The following is a 22758-nucleotide window of genomic DNA, read 5'->3' as shown; positions in this document are numbered from 1 at the left end:
ACATTATTAGAAAAATGGCACCAACGATGGCGAAACAAGTGACAAAGGCAGCGGCCGTTACGAGGTTAGTGGAAGAGGTTTCAAATCTCAAAGATCAACTAGCAGAAATGAAAAATGAAATTGTGCAGTGTAATAGTGTAATAAGTCAACAAAATAGGCTACTTACATATCAAACCAGGTGCATACAAAAAATCCTGAGCACTATTACTAACACTGATGTAGAACTTCCACTGACTAATTCAAACGACCAACACGAACTGCTCAATGAATCTGGCCCTGAAGGACTCATTTTTGCCGAAAATGACGTACTGTTAGACACCAGTCGCCAAGATCACATACAGACACCAGTAACACCCGCGAAGCAGTCTGTGGTCACCGCCGATGTAACCCCGGAAGCCAAGAGCCCCGTGCTGCCATCCTTGGCGTCAGGACAGTCCACCCCGGTACAGCCCGGCACTTCCAATCAGCCTGAGGCGCGTCGACTCCGACCACGGCGTGGCCCCGCTGCATCAGGTGAGGATAAGCCCAGCACAAAAAGGCAGGCTGACATCGCTCCAACTACTCTCCTCCCCAGCGCCGCCCCTGCAGCAAATCCTGAGCCATCGTCATCAGCTCCGGCACAGCCCACTGTTCCAGCTCCACTGACTTCCAGCACCTGCAGCCTGCGTGCGGCGGGACCCCGCGTGGTCAGCCTTCACGTCTACAACCTTAGCGAGGCTACCACCACGGAGGATGTAGTCCGCCACGTCCAGGCCCAGATGGGCATCGCGTCACCGGTTTGCCAGCAGCTGGTGGTCACTCGTGGCAATTATACGTCGTTCCGTCTAGATGTGCCAGCCAACAAAGTGAAAGCTGCCAGGGATGCTGCCAATTGGCCGACGGGGGTTGGAGTACGGTACTTTAACATCGTACAGCCAAAAAACGCCAATGTGCAACGCGCCAGTACTGTGATGCGGTAACAAGTCAATTTACAGTTATTCACCAAAATGTTCGATCGATCTGTGGTAAAACATCGTTATTAGAACTATTATGCTGCGATCAAAACCCAGATGTACTTGGATTAAGTGAAATTTGGTGTCGAAAAAGTGATTTAAAATGCGTTCGTTTAAGTGGGTACACGCTCGCGAACGACTACTGCCGCGCTCGCGCAAACGCGCACGGTGGGGTAGCTCTTTTTTTACGCGACGATGTTCACTTTATACCTCGCAGTGACCTTCACAATATTTGTGTCCCATACCATATTGAATTTACTGCTGTTGAAATACCATGTTACCGTTTGATTATTATTGTATTATATAGGACATGTAATGGCGACTTTGACATCTATTTAGAAAAAATGGAAATGTTATTGAATAAGCTTACTGACGAAAATAAAAAGTTCCTCATAGTCGGAGATCAAAATGTGGATTATTTATCTGACAACAGTTCGAAACGGCAGGTTGACGATATACTTGCTTGTTTTGGATGTATGAATACTGTAACATTCCCTACTCGAGTAACTGACGATAGCGCGTCATCCATTGATTGTGGATTAGCGAACCACGCACGCGACTGCCTAACTGTATCGCCAGTGGACACTGTCATAAGCGATCATAGCGCGCAGCGGTATGTGTTTACTTTGAAAAGTGAGGTTCAAAAGTCCAAAGCAAGTGAACGCCGATTATTTAATACTGAATCTATTTATTCATTTTATACTGACATATCTTATTATAATTTTAATTTTATATATGATGATAATATTGACATTAATTCTAAATTTGACAAATTATTTAATATATTGACATATTATATAGATTTACATTTTCCTGTTAAACAATTAAGGTCCAAAAAGAAATCACCTGTTCCGTGGGCGACTGACGAGCTGTTTGGATACATGCAAAAACACCGCGATCTGCACGCACTACGACGTCAATATCCGCACAATACTATCATATCGGACTGCATAGATCATTACGCGAAACTTATCAAGTCTGAGACGCTCCGCGCTAGACAAAATCACATTGAAACCAGACTAGCGGAAACAATGAATCCCTCAAAAGAGTTGTGGAAGATTGTGAATGAGGAGATAGGTAAACAATCTACCTCTCAGTCGGTCTGCATAAAAAATAAAGACAATGGTGCATATATGTCCCATGCGGACATTCCAAATGCTTTTAACTCGCACTTTTTAAACATCGCCAAAATACATGCAGTAAGCAACGATGAGCACCTATCCAAGCAGTACGTCAGTGGGCACTTGGGCAACACTGATATACCGTCCTTCGCATTCCCTATTGTTACTCGTGACCTTCTGGATAAAACCATAAAGTCAATGTTAAGGACCAGTACCACTGTAGACGTATATGACATATCTTTAAATATATTAATAAGTATCTGGCCTATTCTATCTGACATATTAATAGTTTTAGTTAATGACATGTTTCAAATTGGAATATATCCGAATGTACTTAAAAATACACGTGTGTGTCCGGTCTATAAAGGAAAGGGTGACAAGAGTGATGTAAACAATTACAGGCCTATAACTATAGTACCTACAGTATCAAAAATTGTTGAGTCAATTTTGTCGTCTTCCTTAATGTCGTACCTGGAACATAATGCATTGCTGACCGATAACCAGTATGCCTACAGACAAAAACGCTCCACTACTACAGCAGCACACAAAATCGTTGACTGCATTTTGACTGGATTAGATGATAAGTACAAGATGGCTGCCATACTGTGCGATTTGTCTAAGGCTTTCGACATCATTAGTCATAAACTACTTTTAAATAAATTAACAATGTATGGCATAAATGGTTCCGCACATAAATTGCTTGCATCATTCTTGTCTGACCGTCAACAAGTAGTTAAGATGCCACTAAATGGCCAGAGGCATGTTTCAGAGACTGGCTACATTAATTTAGGCATTCCTCAAGGGTCGGCGGCCGGAAATACGCTATTTTTATTGTTTGTGAATGACTTACCCTCTGCCATCACAAATGGACTCTCAGTGTTATTTGCAGACGACACCACTGTAGTTGTTAAGGCAAAAACACACGCGCAGTTGGCCGAGGGAATAAATGAAGCTTGTGACCAATTACAGACATGGTTTTCATCAAATGGCCTACTGTTAAACATAACAAAATCCAATATCATGATGTTCTCGGGCCGCAACACCACGGTACCGCCATGTATCAGTAGCTGCCCAATGCCGTTATGTAACGAAGTAAAGTTTCTGGGTTTTGTACTTGACTCGAATCTGAATTGGAAGTGCCATGTCGATCAGCTTTGTAATAGGTTGAGTAGTTCTATATTTGCGTTGAAAAAACTACAACCTTTGATATCAAGGAAGTCGCTTAAAAACGTCTATTTTTCACACTTTCACTCCTTGATGTCATACGGTACACTGATTTGGGGAAATTCAACAGATGCCAAGAGAGTATTGATTCTCCAAAAACGTGCCATCCGTTTACTGGCTGGGGTTGAACAAAGGTGCCACTGCAAAGAACTCTTTAAAAAGTATTCCATAATGACGCACTTTTCCCTATACATATTTCAAGTTTTGATGTTCGTAAGAAGAAACTTGTCTACGTTCAAACGTGTCGAAGTTATAGGCAAACAGATAAGATCGACGGGAAGACTGCGAACAGTGCCGCGTCGCATGGCACTTTCATGCAAGAATCCACGAGTGATAGGCCCTACCTATTACGAACGCCTACCCGCCGAATTAAGAACTGAAATCTCTGACGAAGCATTTGAACTTCAACTGAGGAACTTTTTATTGAAAAATCCATTATATTCGGTAGATGAATATATGGAATTAAAATTGTAATAATTTACCTGACATTTTGAACTATTATTATTACCAATTGCTCATAATTTCATTTTAATATGACGATCATTATGAGATACCTAACTATTAGACTTTTAATTTGACTTGTGCTATATTATTTATTTAGTTTTTAATGACGGTGGTTTTGAAAACCACATTTACAAATTGTTAATTTAATAATTTCTATTGTTTTTGAGTATTATTGACGTTATATTATTGTATCTTTGCATGCCAAATTATTATAATTGACGATCATAATGTAAATTCATATAGGTTAACGTAGAATAATTTATACTGTAATTTACCATTATGAAATAAATAAACTAAACTAAACTAAACTAAACTTTAAAGTCAGGGTAAAAGCGTTCTCGATATTTTTAGCCGTTTTGCCCGCTTCGATGAGTCAGATAATATCTGAGGGCGAACCGCGAACCACGATCGATGTGTTTCCTCACTGTGGCACTTATGATTTCATACGTAAGTATAACAAGGAGGGAATACGTCAAATGTAGTTTGTGGTAGGCCCTTTGATGTCGACGATACAGTTAGCGCTACGAGTAGAAAACCATGGTTGTACTTTATTGTACTTAATAACGCGATTGTGAATCAACGGTTTGTGTGTGTTAGCGAAAAATATACACCTACTTGCGTCATAGTAACTAAATAATGTAATTAATATTTAGGTTATAAGGGTTGATCGTCCCAGCCTGCGTTAAAGCAGTCTGGATAAAAATCTTACCTTAAACAATTCAATTTTAGCATAATAATTAATGAAATTAATTTCCATTAGCAGGCTACGTTTATTTTTGATATTATGAATTAATTATGATACATCAACAGTTTATACTAGTATGCTTTACTTTAAAGTTTATACATAAAAGCAAAATTAATTTGTCTACTTCAGCGTTACAATTTACCATTTATAATTGGATGAGTATATTTAAAAAAAAAATCCTATCCATTTAATAGTCGTTTCGCAATACCCGGTAAGAATATTGAGCTTTTACTATACTTACTTGAGATTTTATTGATTGACTTTATAACATTACTTATGTAACTACATAAGAGTATTTGCCAAATTGACTTTTAAAAATTAAAACTGCGTGAAAAACGTCGCTTCATTAACACTTTAGGTAGCTACGAGAATATTATTTATAAACACGTAAAATCCACAGCCGCCATCACGTTTGCCAATTACTGAACTGTAAACACGGGAGGTAAATAGGCATAGGTAAACCATATTTATTTTTCATGTGTCGATTGAGGGCTAAGGGTACATAGCCAAAGTCACAACCGCTTACACTTCGTAAGAGTATCGTAGCCTAGCCTAGCTCTTGCTATTGCCTTTCTGTAGTTGGCCAGGCTAGACTGCGCGTACATTTCGAACGAAACCGACCCAACAGTGATTTGTTTCAGCGTTAGGTCGATTTTGATCGCCACGTTGCGTCAATGCTTGTCACTTCGGCTAGGCAGGTGCGAATATTTAATCTATCTACGTCCGCCCTGCGAAAACCTCGGGAACAGAAAATTACTGGCACAGGTGTTTGTTACACCCTGTTCACACGAGCGGTAAATCTGATACAGTGGCTATAACAACATTAGTACCTACTTGGACAACTCAAATAAGCCGTGGTGTGCGGTAGGAAAGTTCTCAAGTATCATGTGGGAGTGGGAATTATGCTTTTCCAACCGTCCATAAAATAGGTGTTTCGCATTACTCCGAGGAACTTTACGCCTACTTGATGTGATGATGTCTAAACGAATAAGTTTTGAAGCGCCAAGTAATGGAAAACAATCAGTAGGTAAGTAATATTGTGTCGCAAGGTAACGAACTAATAAGTCAGAGATATTCGTAAGTATTCATGATTACTTTTCTAACAAGCTATTAATTAGTTCTAATTAAGAATAACTTTGATAAGTATTTCACTAATATAATTCCAAATTTGATGTACATACATAAGTGAGCTACAATATTTAATACTTCTTCTATGCTTGTCCCTTTTCCCAGTTCATCTGGGGTCGGGTCTCCTTGTATTTCTGCGCCAGCACTCTGCACTATATGTCATGGCATTAACCGACTCCCTAGAAAATACTCTTTACTGCCCGGACGCGCGACGCGCTCTGAAATCGTGCACCTCTCGCGTATAAGTGGAAGGTGCCGGACGAAACGTCGTCTATATCGCAACTATAATTATAAACCTAACCACAAAATTAAAATTTTGAGAAAACCACCGACCGCGACATAGTAGACCGATTTTCATTAAACATGGCTAAGAACCAACGAACACTCCCGACTAACTCAGCTTTCAGACAAAAAAACTAAATCTAAATCGATTCATCCGTTCGAGAGCTACGATGCACACAGACAGAGAGACAAACAGACAGACAGACAGAAAGACAGATAGACAGACAGACACGTCAAACTTATAACACCCCGTCGTTTTTACGTCGGGGGTTAAAAACAAACGAATAAATTACCTAAGAAGTCATCCTGGCTGCCCTGCCTCGCGCTCTGGCAGACCTGCTTAAAGAACCGGCCGAGCCCGCGGACGCCGCGCACCTCGTTGAGCCGGGACACCGCGTCCAGGACTGAGCTCTCGTCGTCGTGGTCCCAGATGTCCAGGTGCAGGACGTCTGATGAGACGTCGTCTATGTCACTACGAACAAATTTAACATTAATAAAAGGGCAAGTTCTGCCATGTAATTAGGAATAATGTAACTTGTTTATAATAGGAAAGCATTGGCGATATGACATTGATTTGCTGTTTTACATGTTAAGGACCTCGGAGCATAACCTGAGGCCGATATCGAAAGAAAATGGGAACCGTTGAGCGACACGCCCCTTCGCACAGAACGGCGGTACCAACATCTTATTCGGTTTTTGCATTTATTAATCAAAATCCTTAAAGTACCAAGTACCAAGATGTAATGTATAGGTACATAAGCTGTTAAAGAAAAGTGCTAAGCGAATAGTATTCTAACATTTCTAACTGTTCATGAATAGTGCAGCACACTGGTATTTTGTTTTTCACCAAACATGTGCCGCTAGCTTTACTCGTGGAGCTCGACATTGGCCCCCGGGCATCGCAGGTACGGTGTAAACGGCATGTAAAATTAAAACGTTTCGGGATTTCGAGGGCTCTTAAAACGGGTTGTGAGTACAGTTTAGTGCTGATATAAGTATTTCAGAAAATTTCTACCATTAATAAACATTTTAGTTTAAGTGCCTATAAGTGAAAAATGGCATACGAATCCCGATCTGAATTTAATATTTTAAAGTGCAGAAGAGAAGCATAAAGTCTTCAGACATCTAATACTTACATACAATATTTTATTAAAGTCACCCTAGCCCCGCCCCTCTCTCCATTCGAATTTTTATGCTAAGTTAGCACCTAAATAATGTACATGAATAGTGTACCACACTGGCATTTTTCCCGCCAGCACACATGTGCCGCTAGCTTTACTCGTGGAGCCCGACATCGGCCCCCCGGGCATCGCAGGTACGGTGTAAACGGCATGTAAAATTAAAACGCCGCAACAGCAACCCCGGGATTTCCCGGAGTTTCTAAAACGGGTTGTTAGTTTAGTTTAGTGCTATAGAAACGTAAATTTGACGCGATTAAGTCCCGTTTTAATTTAATTATAGGTATAATACAATCCATACTAATATTATAAGTGGGAAAGTGTGTGTGTCTGTTTGTTTGTCCGTCTTTCACGGCAAAACGAAGTTACGAATAGGCGAGACGACTAAAAAAAACTAATTAGTCCGTCAATTAGATTATCGAAGAATATTAGACACGTATTTTTTATTTTTTCTCGTAAACTAAAAATGACGACGGTAGTGCGTTGAAGTTTCGTGTGACGTCACGCCTAGGTATAATTTTTACTTAGTATTGACGTCACAAACCCCCACTCCGGAACTTTGATGCTCTATATTACCACAGAATATATAATAGTACAAGTACAGAAGGCCCACTACTTTGATGTTCACGAAATGCCGCCTTTATAAATGCCTACTTAATTCTAACAAAGAAACGAGCCACACGTGCGCAGCGTCGGAGGATAGGGTTGCCTATAGATTAAAACGAATGAATACTCAGATAAAATGTTATACTATATTATATTTAAGTCTTAGGTACTTTCTAGGTATATATACAGTATTTATATATTTTTGTTTAATCCCTAACATCACAAGACTTATTGAACTTTTACGTGGGCCTTAATCATTAGTAGATGTGTAAAATTGTCTTATTTATTCATGATGACATTTAACTAAGCATTATTAGCCATTCCACACGCCGACATCGCATATAAACCTTAATAAAAACTCGCGACGTAAAGTAACAATAAAAAGTGCGAACGTGCGTTCCGTGAGAACGCGCGCCACCCCTGCCTAGGCCGCGAACTCGCGGCCGCCAGCATGTACTTGTAGCGCGGCGATAGAATCGCAGAGTGAGCCGCCCCTGATATTACTGAGGTACAAGTAACCTTCTAATAGTTCTAATGGTAAAGGTAATAGAATACGACAAGCCATGCATGTGAAGTTCACAATGCACATCCATTAGAGACAACAATACACTGACATAATGAGCTTTAAAGGACTACCTTTTATAAGGATCAAGTTAAAAGCCCGAGAAATCTGATAACATAATAGATTCAGAACTTTCAGCTAGGTTGATAATTGAAGTGTACTAAGTTTTGTACATTTTACTAAATACCATTAAGATAGGATTAACATCGGATTAGTTAACGTTAAAACCTGGTTTCACCTAGGCTACAGATTTTCTAGGTAGGTACATTTGTAATATTTGCCTTATTTATGAGTCAAACCGAGGATCCGGCAGACCTCGCCGGCGATAGCGGGATAACTTGGACTCCTTTTTGAAAGACTGGCCAGCCGGCGTATCATGCTTCAAATTTTATCACTTATCCACGTGGATAAGACATCTGTCACTCTCACACTGACATACTGGCCAAAGCGTGACGGATACTTTATCCACGTGGATAAATGATAAAATTGGAAGCATAATACGCCGGCAGCTGTAGCTCAAGATCGAGAAGAGTGGAAGAAGAAAGAGGCGTTTGCAAAGAAGTGGGACACAATAGGCTCATTATAATAATAATATTTTGAATTCTAAATTCGTTATAGTACCTATTGGTATAGTAATCCTCTTGGACTAAGCAAAGGTGTGTTAGATGTGTTTCTTTTTGTGTCGTTTTTTTTAATTCTTGATAGTAGATACGCATAGTAAGTAAATAAAATCTCCTTTATGTATTTACGAAGAAAAAAATTACCAGTCCGCTATAAGAACTTCACAGGTATAAAATTATAAATACCTATTAATTTCGTCGACAAAAATATATTTTTTTAATGCTCTTATGTTATTAAATATTGAAAAGAGGCCAAAACCGAGTGGGTAAGGCTTCTGAGAAGCGGATCTGGAAGTAACGCTCAACTTGAAGCGAACACTAGAAGCAAACATTTTAACGGTGATAGAGAATTTAATAATTTAATGTAGTCAACTGTAAGTGATATGAAAATACGCAATTTAAAGTTATGATTCCACCTAGGCGATGCCCTGATGTATTGCGTGGGCAGCCGGCCCAAGCTTTTGCGCTACTGACGATGACTACCGTCTCGAAATATGAAGGTAAGGCGGATGATGTGCAATTTTTTTCAATGGTGACAGAGTATGTGCAACCGACTCTAAGTGATATAAAAACAACACTTCAAATTTAAAGCTCTCATTCCATTTAGGCGACAGCGTATGCGGCCTCATGCTGGTAGCCTCAGGGCTATCTCGCGGGTATCGCGCTGTATCTCGCGGGTATCGCGCTGTATCTCGCGGGTAGCCTGCCCAAACTGTCGCGTTGCTGGCGTCCGTCGCGCCGTTTGAAGCTGAGTCGGAAGCCGTGCTCAAAAACATTTAACCGGTGACTGCTAGTACGGCCCAACAACCGACCCTAAGTGATATAAAACTGCACTTACAATTTAAAGCTCTCATTCCATTTAGGGGACAGCGTATGTGGCCTCACGCTGGTAGCCCTGATGTATCTCGCAGGCAGCCTGCCCAAGCTGTCGCGCTGCTGGCGTCCGTCCCGCCGTTTGAAGCTGAGTCGGAAGCCGTGCTTGCGGCCCTCGTCCTCGGACGCGCGCGGGGACGCCGGCAGGGACGCCGGTTGGATACCCAGCATGCAGTACGGGTCGCTGAACCCTGCACATTGTGGAAACTAATTAATATGACGTAATAAAAATACGAATAGATATTTAGGACATTTTAAATATTTATGGCATGACAGGGTGACATGGCAACGCTCAAATATCCCTTTGGTTTAATCAACTTTAATACTACCTACCTAGTTTATGAGAATGTTACAAAATAAAAGGCATTAATGCACGGTACGATTGTGAATTTACGAATGAAATGAGTTTTAAAATATAGCTTTACATATATAGGTTTATAAATAAATAATAAATAAATATTATAGGACATTCTTACACAGATTGACTGAGGCCCACGGTAAGCTCAAGAAGGCTTGTGTTGTGGGTACTCAGACAACGATATATATAATATATAAATACTTATATACATAGAAAACATCCATGACTCAGGAACAAATATCTGTGCTCATCACACAAATAAATGCCCTTACCGGGATTCGAACCCGGGACCGCGGCGTAGCAGGCAGGTTCACTACCGACTGCGCCAGACCGGTCGTCAATTTTATTTATCGTCGTCGGTCGGTCGGTCGTTTATCTACATATCATAACTTTCAACAGAACAAACTAATTTCATACTCACAAACTAACGACAAATAAAACGTCAACGTTTTACCGGGTCGGTATACATAACAATATGTACCTATGTATTTTTTACTGAGGGTTAAATAAATATGACGTGACCAGTACCAATTACCTATGATGTTTTCGCCTTGAAATTACGTTACCTTACGGTACTGTAGATAGAATAGTCAATAAATCAATTTTGATAATTACCCCAAACTCGAGCCACGCACTCCAGTAACTAACGAAACTTTGTATAGTAATTAAATGATGTTATAATCGCTAGCCTTGAACTTTAATGTGGGTACTTTGGTTATCCTTCGCATAAACATGAACATTGCACGTGTTCACTCTGGGCCTCGGTCCTAATACTAAAACAATACCGAGGGTGCCCCAGGCTTGCTTTTCTCTAATCTTTGCTTTAAACAAAACAAATCTGATCGTAGCTGTAGATATTCGGGATGCTTGTATCATCAATTCATCATTCTAATTTAAATAATTATGGTAAACGTATTTGAGTCATTTATTGACTTTATTGTATAAAGTATCCGGTGACCAAAAAAGTTCGTGCGGTTTTTATGATAAATATCAAAGTCTTGTAGATTTATTTACAAAACAATTTATTCATTTATATAAGCACCCTCGCATTCTACAATTCTTTTCCAACGAAATACTAGTTTATTTATCCCGTCCTCGTAAAAGCTTTTACTTTTCGAAGCAAAAAACTTGGCAACCTCCTCTTCGATATCAACTTGATTTCGATTTTTTTTATTTGTCATATGATTATTTAAAGCCAAGAAAAGGTGATAATCCGTTGGAGACATGTCAGGAGAATATGAAGGATGAGGTAGTAACTCCCATTTTAAAACCTTGATTTTTTCCAGAGTGAGCTTGGCAACGTGTGGCCTAGCGTTGTCTTGTAAGAATATTACTTTCTTCCGGTTAACTAGTCCAGGCTGTTTCTGAAGTAAATTTTTGTGTACACGATCGAGCTGCATCGAGTAGACTTCGGCAGTAATTGATTGACCCTCGGGAAGAAACTCGTAGTGTATTATACCAGCAGCGGTCCACCACACACAAAGCATGATCTTCTGGCAATGAATTGGAGTCTTCGATGTATGTGGTACTGGTTGGTTTGGGGACAACCAGTGATGGGTTCGTTTTGTGTTATAGTACACAATCCATTTTTCATCAGCTGTAAGTAAACAGTCCAAAAACGGCTCGGTTTTATAGCGCGAAAGCATTGCTGAACAAACTAATACTCGATGAAACCTGTGTTCGTCTGATAATTCATGAGGGACCCATCTACTTAGCTTCCATGACTTACCTAACTCATGTAAGTGCAAACGAATTGTTTCGTCACTAACACCAAACATTTGCGAAAGTTCCTGACAAGTTAATTTTGAGTCATTTTCTATGACAGCCTGTAATTCTTTATTGTCAATAACAGAGGGTCTTCCCGAACGAGGTAAATCTTCAAGCGACTCGTCACCAGACAAGGACCTTTGAAACCACTTTTGTGCAGTGCGTTCTGATACTGCATTTTCACCGAATGCCGTACATATTTTACGAGACGCTTCTTCAGATTTGGTGCCGAGTTTAAATTCGTGAACCAAGCAAGCCCGAATCACACAAGAATTGACAGACATTTTGGTCAAAAATAAGTTGGTTACGAAAAGCGTATTAACAAGAGGGAGTGCCTCAATAAACTGACGAGTTTGTGCACGTTATGTTGATACTAAATGCTGGGAGCTAGAAATCGTAAACAGGTCAAAACATGTCTTTGTAGCGAGCGACGACTAAAACCGCACGAACTTTTTTGGTCACCGGATATCTGGTAGATTATTAGCATTAAGTATTCTTAGACAAAAAATACTGGAGTTTTTTTTATTTAACAACCGCATAACCGTAAATTCGAAAAGGAAAATAGGATGATTATTTCATTTTACATCTGTATTTTGCGGGAGTCCGTCAATGTCAAAAAGTAGAAAATCGCAAAATTGGTAGTTTTCTACGTCTGGTTTTAGTCTCAGTATATACTTATTGATAAGAACAGTACTTGTTTTAAATAGCGCGTCTTCTTATCTACAAAATCAGTAGTTGACATCAAGGAAAAGTTACTCCCTGAATTAATTATGAGTGTTTTCCTGACGCTCGTTTAAGAAAACCCGCAAATAGTGGTCACGTCTGAGTGAGCTCAGCTCAATTCTGTATGCTTTAGACTGCTAGAATTGATGTCGTCGCGTTATTTATATCCTAAACTAAAAATTCAGTAGTTTACATGTGTATTATTATGCTACTAAAATACAGTAAATGGAAGTTAAACGAAATCAATTTCTGTCTGAAAATACTTCGAATCAAATGGCAATTACTTCGAAAACTTTTTAGGCAAACAAAAGGCTTTCTTGATAATTATAAACTTTAAGTATGTGTATGCAAAATAGTGTGTAATATAAATCAGGAAACACTTCCAATTTTAGATATATACTTACTTAAAATTGTAAGAGCTTCAGGTGGTAGCCGGAATGGAAACACGTTTTACAGCTGGATTCGGTTTATTTTTAACAATAATTAGCAAATGCGTTGTTTTTCATTCTCCATATTAAAAATCAAGACCTTGACATAGGCGTTTTGTTGTTCATTACTCTTAAGAAGCGTTTTTCTCTATGGTTAACTATACTATGATATGTTACTTTGGGAAGTTATAATACAAATCATATACTATATTTTAGAACAATGTTTATAATAGTGTTTGTATTTACTTTTATAAAACATTTAAACAATAACAACAATATGATAATTCTTTAGGAGCATTGCATGTGTTTTAATGACAAAGAGCTATATATGAATGTGTCTCACTTTACGACTTCTGAGAATATAAATTGTAGGCTGTCAAACCTGCAACTACACCAATCTTTGATACTTATAGTCTATAATTTAACAAAGATCTAACAGTCGGCCTTCCTGATAAAAATTTGTTTGTCCCTAAACAAAACACGAAATGTTAAATAATTATCAGTAGATACTGACCTTATGGATTTAGTTTCACAAATATTAAACAACTTCCACATGACTTAAGAATGTAATCATAACCCTAACCAGACACAATTCCAAATTCGATAATAATTAGTAATATTGTACTGTAGACTTCACTAATGGTTCCAGCCATCCACCGACTTCTAGCTTCAGCTGCACCGTGGACTTCACCAGTTCACAATTGATCTGGCCACCCAGCGGCTAACAGCTTAACTACACCGTGGACTTCACCAGAAACCATAAACTACATATCAAATTAATAACATTAATATTACTTTGCATTTACATCTGATCACCCAACGACTTCCAGCTCCAGCTGCACCGTGGACTTCACCAGTTCACAATTGATCTGGCCACCCAACGACTTCCAGCCTTTACTGCACCGTGGACTTCACCAGAATGTCATATAGAGTAGCACATAGCAATAACACTTTTCTTTTATATTAATAATATCACCTTTTACAACTATAAAATATACCTAAGTATCACATTTGAACACATTTAAAATTCACAATATTCAACTGAATAGAACTTTTACAATTAAAGTCAACAAGTTAAATAACTTTATCACAACAATTATTTTTTATCATTATCACTATCAGTCTCAGAACTGGCATTTTGTATATGTGCACTGATCCAGGGTTGGATCTGATCAACTGCCCACACATTACAGTAATTCTTTTTACCTATAGTTGACCCAGGAATACTAGACACTTCATACCTATCATTTTCAAGAACTTTAGTTACTCGATAGGGACCTGAAAACAGAGGTAAGAGTTTTTTACTTTGGCCTTCACTTTGTGTGACTTGTTTCCTTATTTTGACTAGATCACCTACAGCATATGTATTTGGTTCTTTACGAATCTTGTCAAACCTTTTCTTTTGTTGTTCTTGATCTTTCTGTATATGCTTGCTCATATCTACCCTACCTCCTTCAATATCGTTACTTTGCGTTCTAGTATTTTCAAACACATCCACAAACATATTCTCACCGCCATGAAACATATTTTGTCCAAAAAGAGCCTCTGCTGGAGTCCTGCCAATACCCTTATTTAAAGTATTGTTAAGACCCCATTGAATCTTACCTAGTTCTATATCCCATTTGTTCTCACCATGAACCTCTGTATACGCACAAAGCGAACCTAACACAGTGCGATTGTATCGCTCGACCTGCCCATTAGCACGAGGTGACGCGACAGCGTTTAATATGTGCTTTATATTTTCCTTTGCACAAAACTTTCTAAATTCTTCAGAGGTGAAGGAAGTGCCTCTGTCTGATATCAGCCTTTTAGGGAAACAAAAGGTTGTGAATATGTCCTGCAAGGCGATAATAGTAGGTGTCGATTTGAGATTACGTAAGGGTTTCAGGAAACAATATTTAGTAAATCCGTCAACGACCAAAAGTAAATAGCAATACCCGCGTGTACTTTTTACAAATGGGCCTAAATGATCTATGTGCACTGTATGGAAAGGTTTTTCAACTTTGGGGATAGGATGAAGATATCCCTCTTTTTTTCCTGATGGAGCTTTTCCATAAGCACACGCAACACAAGATTTCACATATTTTGACACGAACCTTTTCATTTTCGGAAACCAAAAGTCCTTTTTAATTTTTGATAATGTTTTTTCCACAGAAAAGTGACCTATTTCATCATGGTTTTGTTTACATATTTGCCACCGAGCTCCTTTTGGGACTACCCATTTCAATTCATTGTCACCAACCTTCCTATATAGTTTGTTATCTTTGACGATGAAGTTTTGCTTAATGTCAACAATGTCATTATATTTTTCATCTTCTAAAACTTCACGAATGTGACAGATTTTCGGATCTGTTAATTGTAAACTTAAAAGCCAATCCTCGGTAGAAATAAACAAAACTCGAGGAACCTCGCATGAACCGTCAGAAGAAGGATCCATGTCAATAGGATTTCGACTAAGTGCATCGACATGAGCCATTGAATGATTAGGTCGATAGATGATGTCACAATCATACTCTTGAAGAGTTAGCCACCAACGAGCTATACGTGGCAAGATATCACGCTTTGAAAATGTTGCTCTTAACGCATTGCAATCCGTGACTATAGTAAATTTAGTCCCAAGAAGATAAACTCTGAACCTACTTAGTGATGTTACCACAGCTAGTGTTTCGAGGTCATAGGCATGAAATTTTTGTTCATCTATTGTAGTTTTTCTGCTGTAATATGCTACTGGTTTAAAAGAAGAGTCATCAGATTCCTTTTGAAACAAAATTCCTGCCAATCCGCTTTTACTAGCATCTGTGTGTAACTGAGTCTCACTTTTTGGATTATAAATGGCCAAAATTGGTCGTTCTATTAGCTTCTTTTTTAATGCGTTAAAGGCATCATTTTGAAGTGCAGACCACATCCACGCACAATCTTTTTTTGTCAAATCTGTCAGCGGTTTAGCTATCAATGAAAAGTCTTTTATGAATTTCCTGAAATAACTAGCTAAACCTATAAACTGTCGAACTTCGTGAACATTTTGAGGGGTTGGAAAATTTTCTACTGCCTGAATTTTGGATTTGCCTGGTCTGACACCCTCACTAGAGATTTCGTAACCTAGATACTCTATAGTCGTTTGAAAGAAGGAGCATTTCTTTATATTTAATGTGAAATTAGCTTCGTCCATTAGTTCAAATGTGGACTCCAGTTTATCGATTCCCTCCTCAAAATTTTTTGAAACTATTATGACATCATCCATGTATGCTATTGCTGGTTTGTTACCAAGTCTACTGCTAGTACCAGGCAGCGCTAACGCTTTGGACATAGTCCGTTGGAAAACGGATGGCGCGTTGGCTAGGCCAAAGGGCATTCTTTTAAACTGAAAGAGTCCGTCAGGAGTAACAAATGCTGTTAAATGTCTACAGTCAGGTTTAATAGGTATCTGATAGTATCCGCTAACCAGATCCAAGGTACAAAAATATCGACTACCACTTAATTGATCGATTTGATCTTCGATGAGTGGTAATGGATAATGGTCCTTTACAGTACGTTTGTTCAAGGCTCGGTAATCAACACAAAGACGGTGCCCACCCGTTTTTTTTGACACTAATAATATGGGGCTTGCATAATCTGAAATAGATTCTTCGACAATATCGTTTTGAATGAGTTCATTAACTATGGTTTGTACTGTTTCACGTTGTGCGCAGCTCAACCTATATGGTCTGTATACTACCGGAGTATTGTCAACAAGCTTGATATCCATTTCAGTTAAATTTGTACAACCTAATTCAGAAAGGTTCTGAGCAAAGGTACCACGGTATTTCTTTATAAGATCATGAAGTTGATTTATTTGTGTGTCATCTAGATCCGTATTAACATTTATTTCATCGCGTTCGATCTGTTTGGAATCAACTCTGACTCTGCAACACTTTACAATCTCAGTATCTTTTGGCATCTCACTTTTACATAACTCAGCTCGAGCCAAAAGAGACCCTTTCTTCACAGGAAAAGTTTTAGTGGTAGGAGTTATTAATATATTGCATTGATTGTTAAGTACTTTATAAACACCCTCATGTATGTAATATTCACTCCCCGGGCCGTTATAACGATAACGCCCTGACACAAATAAATCACCTTCTGTCAGATCCTGTGTATGACATTTGAGGTTACCAGTCTCATTCAATGTAATGTCATCATTTGCATACAACTTTACGACGCAATTTATTTCATGATCAATCTTGGAGAAGTCTGATGGAATATCACGATTTAATAATTCCAGGGATGTGCTGGATTTTATGATTAACACATGTGGTAATTCCGTAAAATCGTGTCCAACTAAAATGGGTACATGTAACTGACTTAAAGGCACCACATAAGCCGTAATTAATGCTTCAACTTGATTAATTCTTAATAAGATCTTAGTTTTACCAGTTAGTGTTAGCCGGGACTCATCAACCCATTTTAAACTCGGTATGCAATCTTTTTCAACAACCAGATTGTGTGAGTCAACAAAGTCTTCTCTTATTAGTGTACATTCACTGCCTAAATCAATAAAACACAGAGTACCGCTAGTAGAATTGTTAATGTGTGCTAATTTATAATATTTGGAACTACTATGAGAAGGGTTTGTCGACTCGACTGCACACACACGCTTGTCTGTATTTGTAGCATTTTTTGTATTTTTACCTAAAAAACAATCTTCAGTTTTATGACCAATTTTACTGCATTTTTCACATTTAATCAATGTCTTTGGACAGTTTACTACTATATGCCCAGGCTCTTTGCAATTGAAACATCTCGACTTCTTTTTACACTGACTTGCATGGTGACCTACTAGGTTACAAGATGTACATGGAACGTTATTATTACTAGTCGGAACAGATTTATTTTTGAACAACCTTGACTCTTTACTATCACGATTCATTTCTTTCAAATACTTTAACAACTGTTCGGGTTGTGTAAACCTAGCTGAAGTAGCACTAGCCCGAATGGTCCTATCGTCAAGTCCATGAATCAAACAATCTACAGCCTTCTTATTTGTAATTTCACATGCATTTAATAAAGCCATTTTCGAATAGTAATAATCATCTAATGTTTCAGTTGCCTTGAGCCTTCTGTCCAACATTTCACTCAATAAAGAACCATAATTTACATCAGATGGGAATGCGTTTTTTAATTGTTGTTGCCACTCTGGCCAAGTATAATTTACTGTTAATAAAGTCTCATACCAAAGCTTAGCATGTCCCACTAACCTGGGCAATGCATAAAAGGAAGTTTGCCTATCAGACCAACCATAAATCAGTGCACATTCATTAACCTTAGAAATCCACGTTTCTATTTTATGACTTTTTATAGCAGGGTTAAATTCAGGCACTATATTTTTATCACATTGAATTTTGTTTTGTTCAGGTTTAATATATCTACTCATAAAGTTCATAAAATCTTGAAAAGTAAACTGACCTGATGCATTCGGCACACTTTGCTCTGCAATGTTACTTGTATTATCCTGAACAGCTTGGTCCTGGTGTTCGGATATACTAACTGGCCACGCTGGTACAATAGGCCCCGCTGATGCACAACTTTCCACAAGCTGCATTGTGTGACCTGTAGTTGATGATTGCATACCTGACCCAACCCCCATGCCTGTATGCATTGATGTTTCCTCTGGATATGTATATTGCACTACCGATGTGGCTTGTCTAGGCATAGATGTGTCATCTATCGTGTGACTCTGACAGAGTTCTGTCCTTAATTCAGGTCCTGTAGTGTAGCTGCAGTTATTAGTTGATGTCAACTGAACATTTCTAGCATCTCGTTGCTCCAAACTTGGCGTTGTCACTTCTCTAACATGTGTATCTTCTCTATGAACCTGCACTTGAACAGTTGCACGTCTGGGAGGACTTCGAGTAGGCGTGTGTGAAGATTTCAAGCTTTGGTGCCTTTGGGGTGTCTCACATCTATTCCTGATATCACTATTTCTTCGATGGTGTGGCGTGTTTTTACGAAACCTCTTGCTCCTATATACATCTGTTGATGAATCCGTATCGGAACTAGTTAAATATCTTTTGCGAGAATTTCGACTTTCCGAAGTATTCCTCCGATACCTTTTAGATGTAGTCCGCTGGCGCGAACGACTTCTTCGCGAGAAAGGCACATTTTCATTGGTATTGGAGATCTCAGACCTAGATCTGGTGCGACGATGCTCACGATGACGCCGCTTACGATCTCGTTTTTTCTTCATTCTTTTTAATGTCCTGACCACTTCTGATAAGAGCTTCAGGTGGTAGCCGGAATGGAAACACGTTTTACAGCTGGATTCGGTTTATTTTTAACAATAATTAGCAAATGCGTTGTTTTTCATTCTCCATATTAAAAATCAAGACCTTGACATAGGCGTTTTGTTGTTCATTACTCTTAAGAAGCGTTTTTCTCTATGGTTAACTATACTATGATATGTTACTTTGGGAAGTTATAATACAAATCATATACTATATTTTAGAACAATGTTTATAATAGTGTTTGTATTTACTTTTATAAAACATTTAAACAATAACAACAATATGATAATTCTTTAGGAGCATTGCATGTGTTTTAATGACAAAGAGCTATATATGAATGTGTCTCACTTTACGACTTCTGAGAATATAAATTGTAGGCTGTCAAACCTGCAACTACACCAATCTTTGATACTTATAGTCTATAATTTAACAAAGATCTAACAATTGTAACTAAAATGCGGTTGGCTGCGGTCGGCATCTTGATAAATTTGAATATGTACGACCGTCTTTTAGTTTTAAAATAATGTTATTCTATAAGCTACATAACTGGACTACAGAATTATTACCTTTTCATATTTTTCCTCACAAAGAGAACGAATAAAATCAATGTTGAATATAAACTTTCGTAAATTTTCCATACAAACGTCAAAACTGCGAACAGATTCTATGGACTCAGACGCTCGATCGAGCTCGTTCAGAGCAGACGTGTCGCCAAATTTGCTCCAATGACATTTGTTTTTGACAATAGAAGTCATATACGGATACAAAAAGATTGCCAGTGCTATGAATGTGTTCAAAAGTAATAAGGTAAATAAATATTGTGACGTGTGAAAGAGTCTCGATTTAAAATTGTCTTTTTTTGTTGTTTACGACTTATTATTGTTGAGAAATTAAAAAATATATGTTACTTTGATAGAATTATAAGCAATTTAGGTATTTTTTTGTCTTCTAAACTTTATTAAAATGAAAAAGTTTTAAAATTAATTTTAACTCGTTGGACTTTATTTTCATTATACTGGTCACACTATTTAGTGTGTCAGTGTATGCGTGACACATTTTCTTCCGCGAAGAGACATTCAGTGTGGCGTATGAAAAAACTAACAGAATTAATCATTATAATTATATTCTATAAACGATTATTTACGTAAATGGCGATTTTATTAATTGTTCTGCCATTCTCTTATCACAAAATTGTTCTGTCAAGTAGTAATAAATGCTTTCGTTTGATATTTTTTTTTAATTGATGTTTAATTGTTTAGATTTTCTGTTCGAGTAATTATTTTATATCATATATCTCTGCTTTGACAGACATGCATTAAAAAAGTAATGCATTAAATAAGTGTATTACATTTTTCTTATGTTCAATATATTTTTTAAATGGTGTTTGCACACGATGCACGTAACCTTAGATTCAGACAACTTTAACTAAATTTCGAAAATTATTATTTTAATTCATGCGGAATAGGCTTTATAATTAGAATAAACGAAGCACTTTTTTTAGACCAGAGTTATACTCTGTCAAACAAGTCTGTCAAAATGTATTCTGGCCAACAAGTCTGTCAGTAAATAAGAACAAAGAAAACTATAGGTATCCTTTTCTCTAGCACCCTAAAGAAAAGGACGCATATAGTTTTCTTTGTTCTTATTTACTGACAGACTTGTTGGACAGAATACATTTTGATTTTATATGGTGTTTGCACAAATAAATTTTGAAAAATAATCGGAGTGAATTCGTGTGATATGGTAACACTAGATTGACACTGTTCGCAGTCTAAACACGCGGCAGCGTGTCAAGCCAAGTTCAAGTAACCGAACTGGCAGACAGCATCGTGTGATTCGTGTGTAATATTACACGAACCATTTGGAGCCTCTTTGGGCGCCCTCACAACTCAAAAACTATTTCACATAAACGTCTTAAATTTGGCTCTTATATTGATATTTGCGACATACATAATTATTATGTGCATTATATAACATTAGGTGAATATAAAGGAAACAATCTGATATTTTTTTATAACTTTAGTTCTACTAAAAAAACTTTTTCACTTAACTGGTTCTATTAGGACATTTTACTTATACTTTGTGCCTGTAACGGGTCCATATCGGGTCGCATACCTATGTTTTAGTTATATCTTCCAATCGCATACCAACTTGCGGCATAGTCATCAGTGCGCACTGCGAATACATATGGAAAATCATATTTTTTTAGCCCTAGTAATTGGTTTCATACTCAATAGATGTCATTTGGAAAATGCATGTGCGCGCTACTGTTTCAATATTCCATCGAGAGCCCACGTGACTCCCTTCCTTAATCAGCATAATTTACTCAAAATGCTGCATCGTCGTAAGCTTCATTTGGCTTGTCTACTCTTCGGAGTCTTGAAGTATAAATCGCCTGCATAAGCTTCGCGACCGCCGTCAATGTTGAATCCATTTGCTGACGCCACGCCACGCTTCGGCAGCTTTCTGAGGAAGTTATAAATACCAAAGTTCGAAGTGTTGGAATAACATTCCGCCGCCCTTGAGGAATCTGCAAAGTATTCACACTTTCAAAACAAAGCTTATAGAATACTTGCACAGCCACCAACTTAACCAGGAAACCTGTATACATGACACAAGTTGCCTGTAGATTACCTATATAATATATAAATACTTATATACATAGAAAACATCCATGACTCAGGAACAAATATCTGTGTTCATCACACAAATAAATGCCCTTACCGGGATTCGAAACCGGGACCGCGGCGCAGCAGGCAGGGTCACTACCAACTGCCCTATGTAGCTATGCTGCTCCTATGTAGTTAAATGTATAATTTTGTGTAATTTGATAAAAATCCATTTTAGTTTTGCAAGAATTTCACCACCTCCTTTCTTCCCGTGTGTGTTGTAGAAGTCGACTGTGGGATACGGGTTAAATTGTGGCGTAGGCGAGAGGCTGGCAACCTGTCACTGAAATGTCACAATTTTCGTTGTCTTTCAACCCCTTTTTGCCTTGGCACTGAAATTTGAGTAGCACTGAAATTTGAGCAGAGTGGCACTGAAATTTGAGTAGTTCATGTGCTCTGCCTACCCCTTTATGGGATACAGGCGTGATTTGCAGTTCTTTCGACTTGTTTTATTTGTCACGTTAATGCACGTAGCGTAGCATTACACTGTGGCGCAGCACGGGAAGCATGGTCGCGCGATAAATGATAAAACATCTGGCCGTCCCTATCGCACTTACTAATAGTGCGATAGGGACGGCCTGATATTTTATCGTCTATCGCGCGACCATGCTTCCCGTGCTGGTTGCAATAGCTGGTTTAATGTTCAGCCAAGCGGTGTCTGACCCGATATGATGGTACGATACAAGTGGTAATATTTTTAATACCAGTTTTAGGTTAA

The 22758-nt window shown here is 38.2% G+C and overlaps 1 protein-coding gene across 1 annotated transcript in view; it reads right to left on the bottom strand.

The window, feature by feature from the left end:
* Positions 1-22758, bottom strand: part of LOC125231643 (BAI1-associated protein 3) — a 144367-nt gene that overhangs the window by 84021 nt on the left and 37588 nt on the right. Inside the window, exons 5-6 of the mRNA XM_048137125.1 lie at positions 9801-10026; positions 6290-6468 (exon numbers count right to left, since the gene is read on the bottom strand). Of these exons, the coding sequence (XP_047993082.1) occupies positions 6290-6468; positions 9801-10026 (405 nt within the window). The remainder of the gene's footprint in view (positions 1-6289; positions 6469-9800; positions 10027-22758) is intronic.

Source organism: Leguminivora glycinivorella, chromosome 12 (genome assembly GCF_023078275.1).
Source record: "Leguminivora glycinivorella isolate SPB_JAAS2020 chromosome 12, LegGlyc_1.1, whole genome shotgun sequence".
NCBI lineage: Eukaryota > Metazoa > Arthropoda > Insecta > Lepidoptera > Tortricidae > Leguminivora > Leguminivora glycinivorella.
The sequence above is the reverse complement of the archived record's forward strand: the minus strand, read 5'-3'. Positions and strand labels throughout refer to the sequence as shown.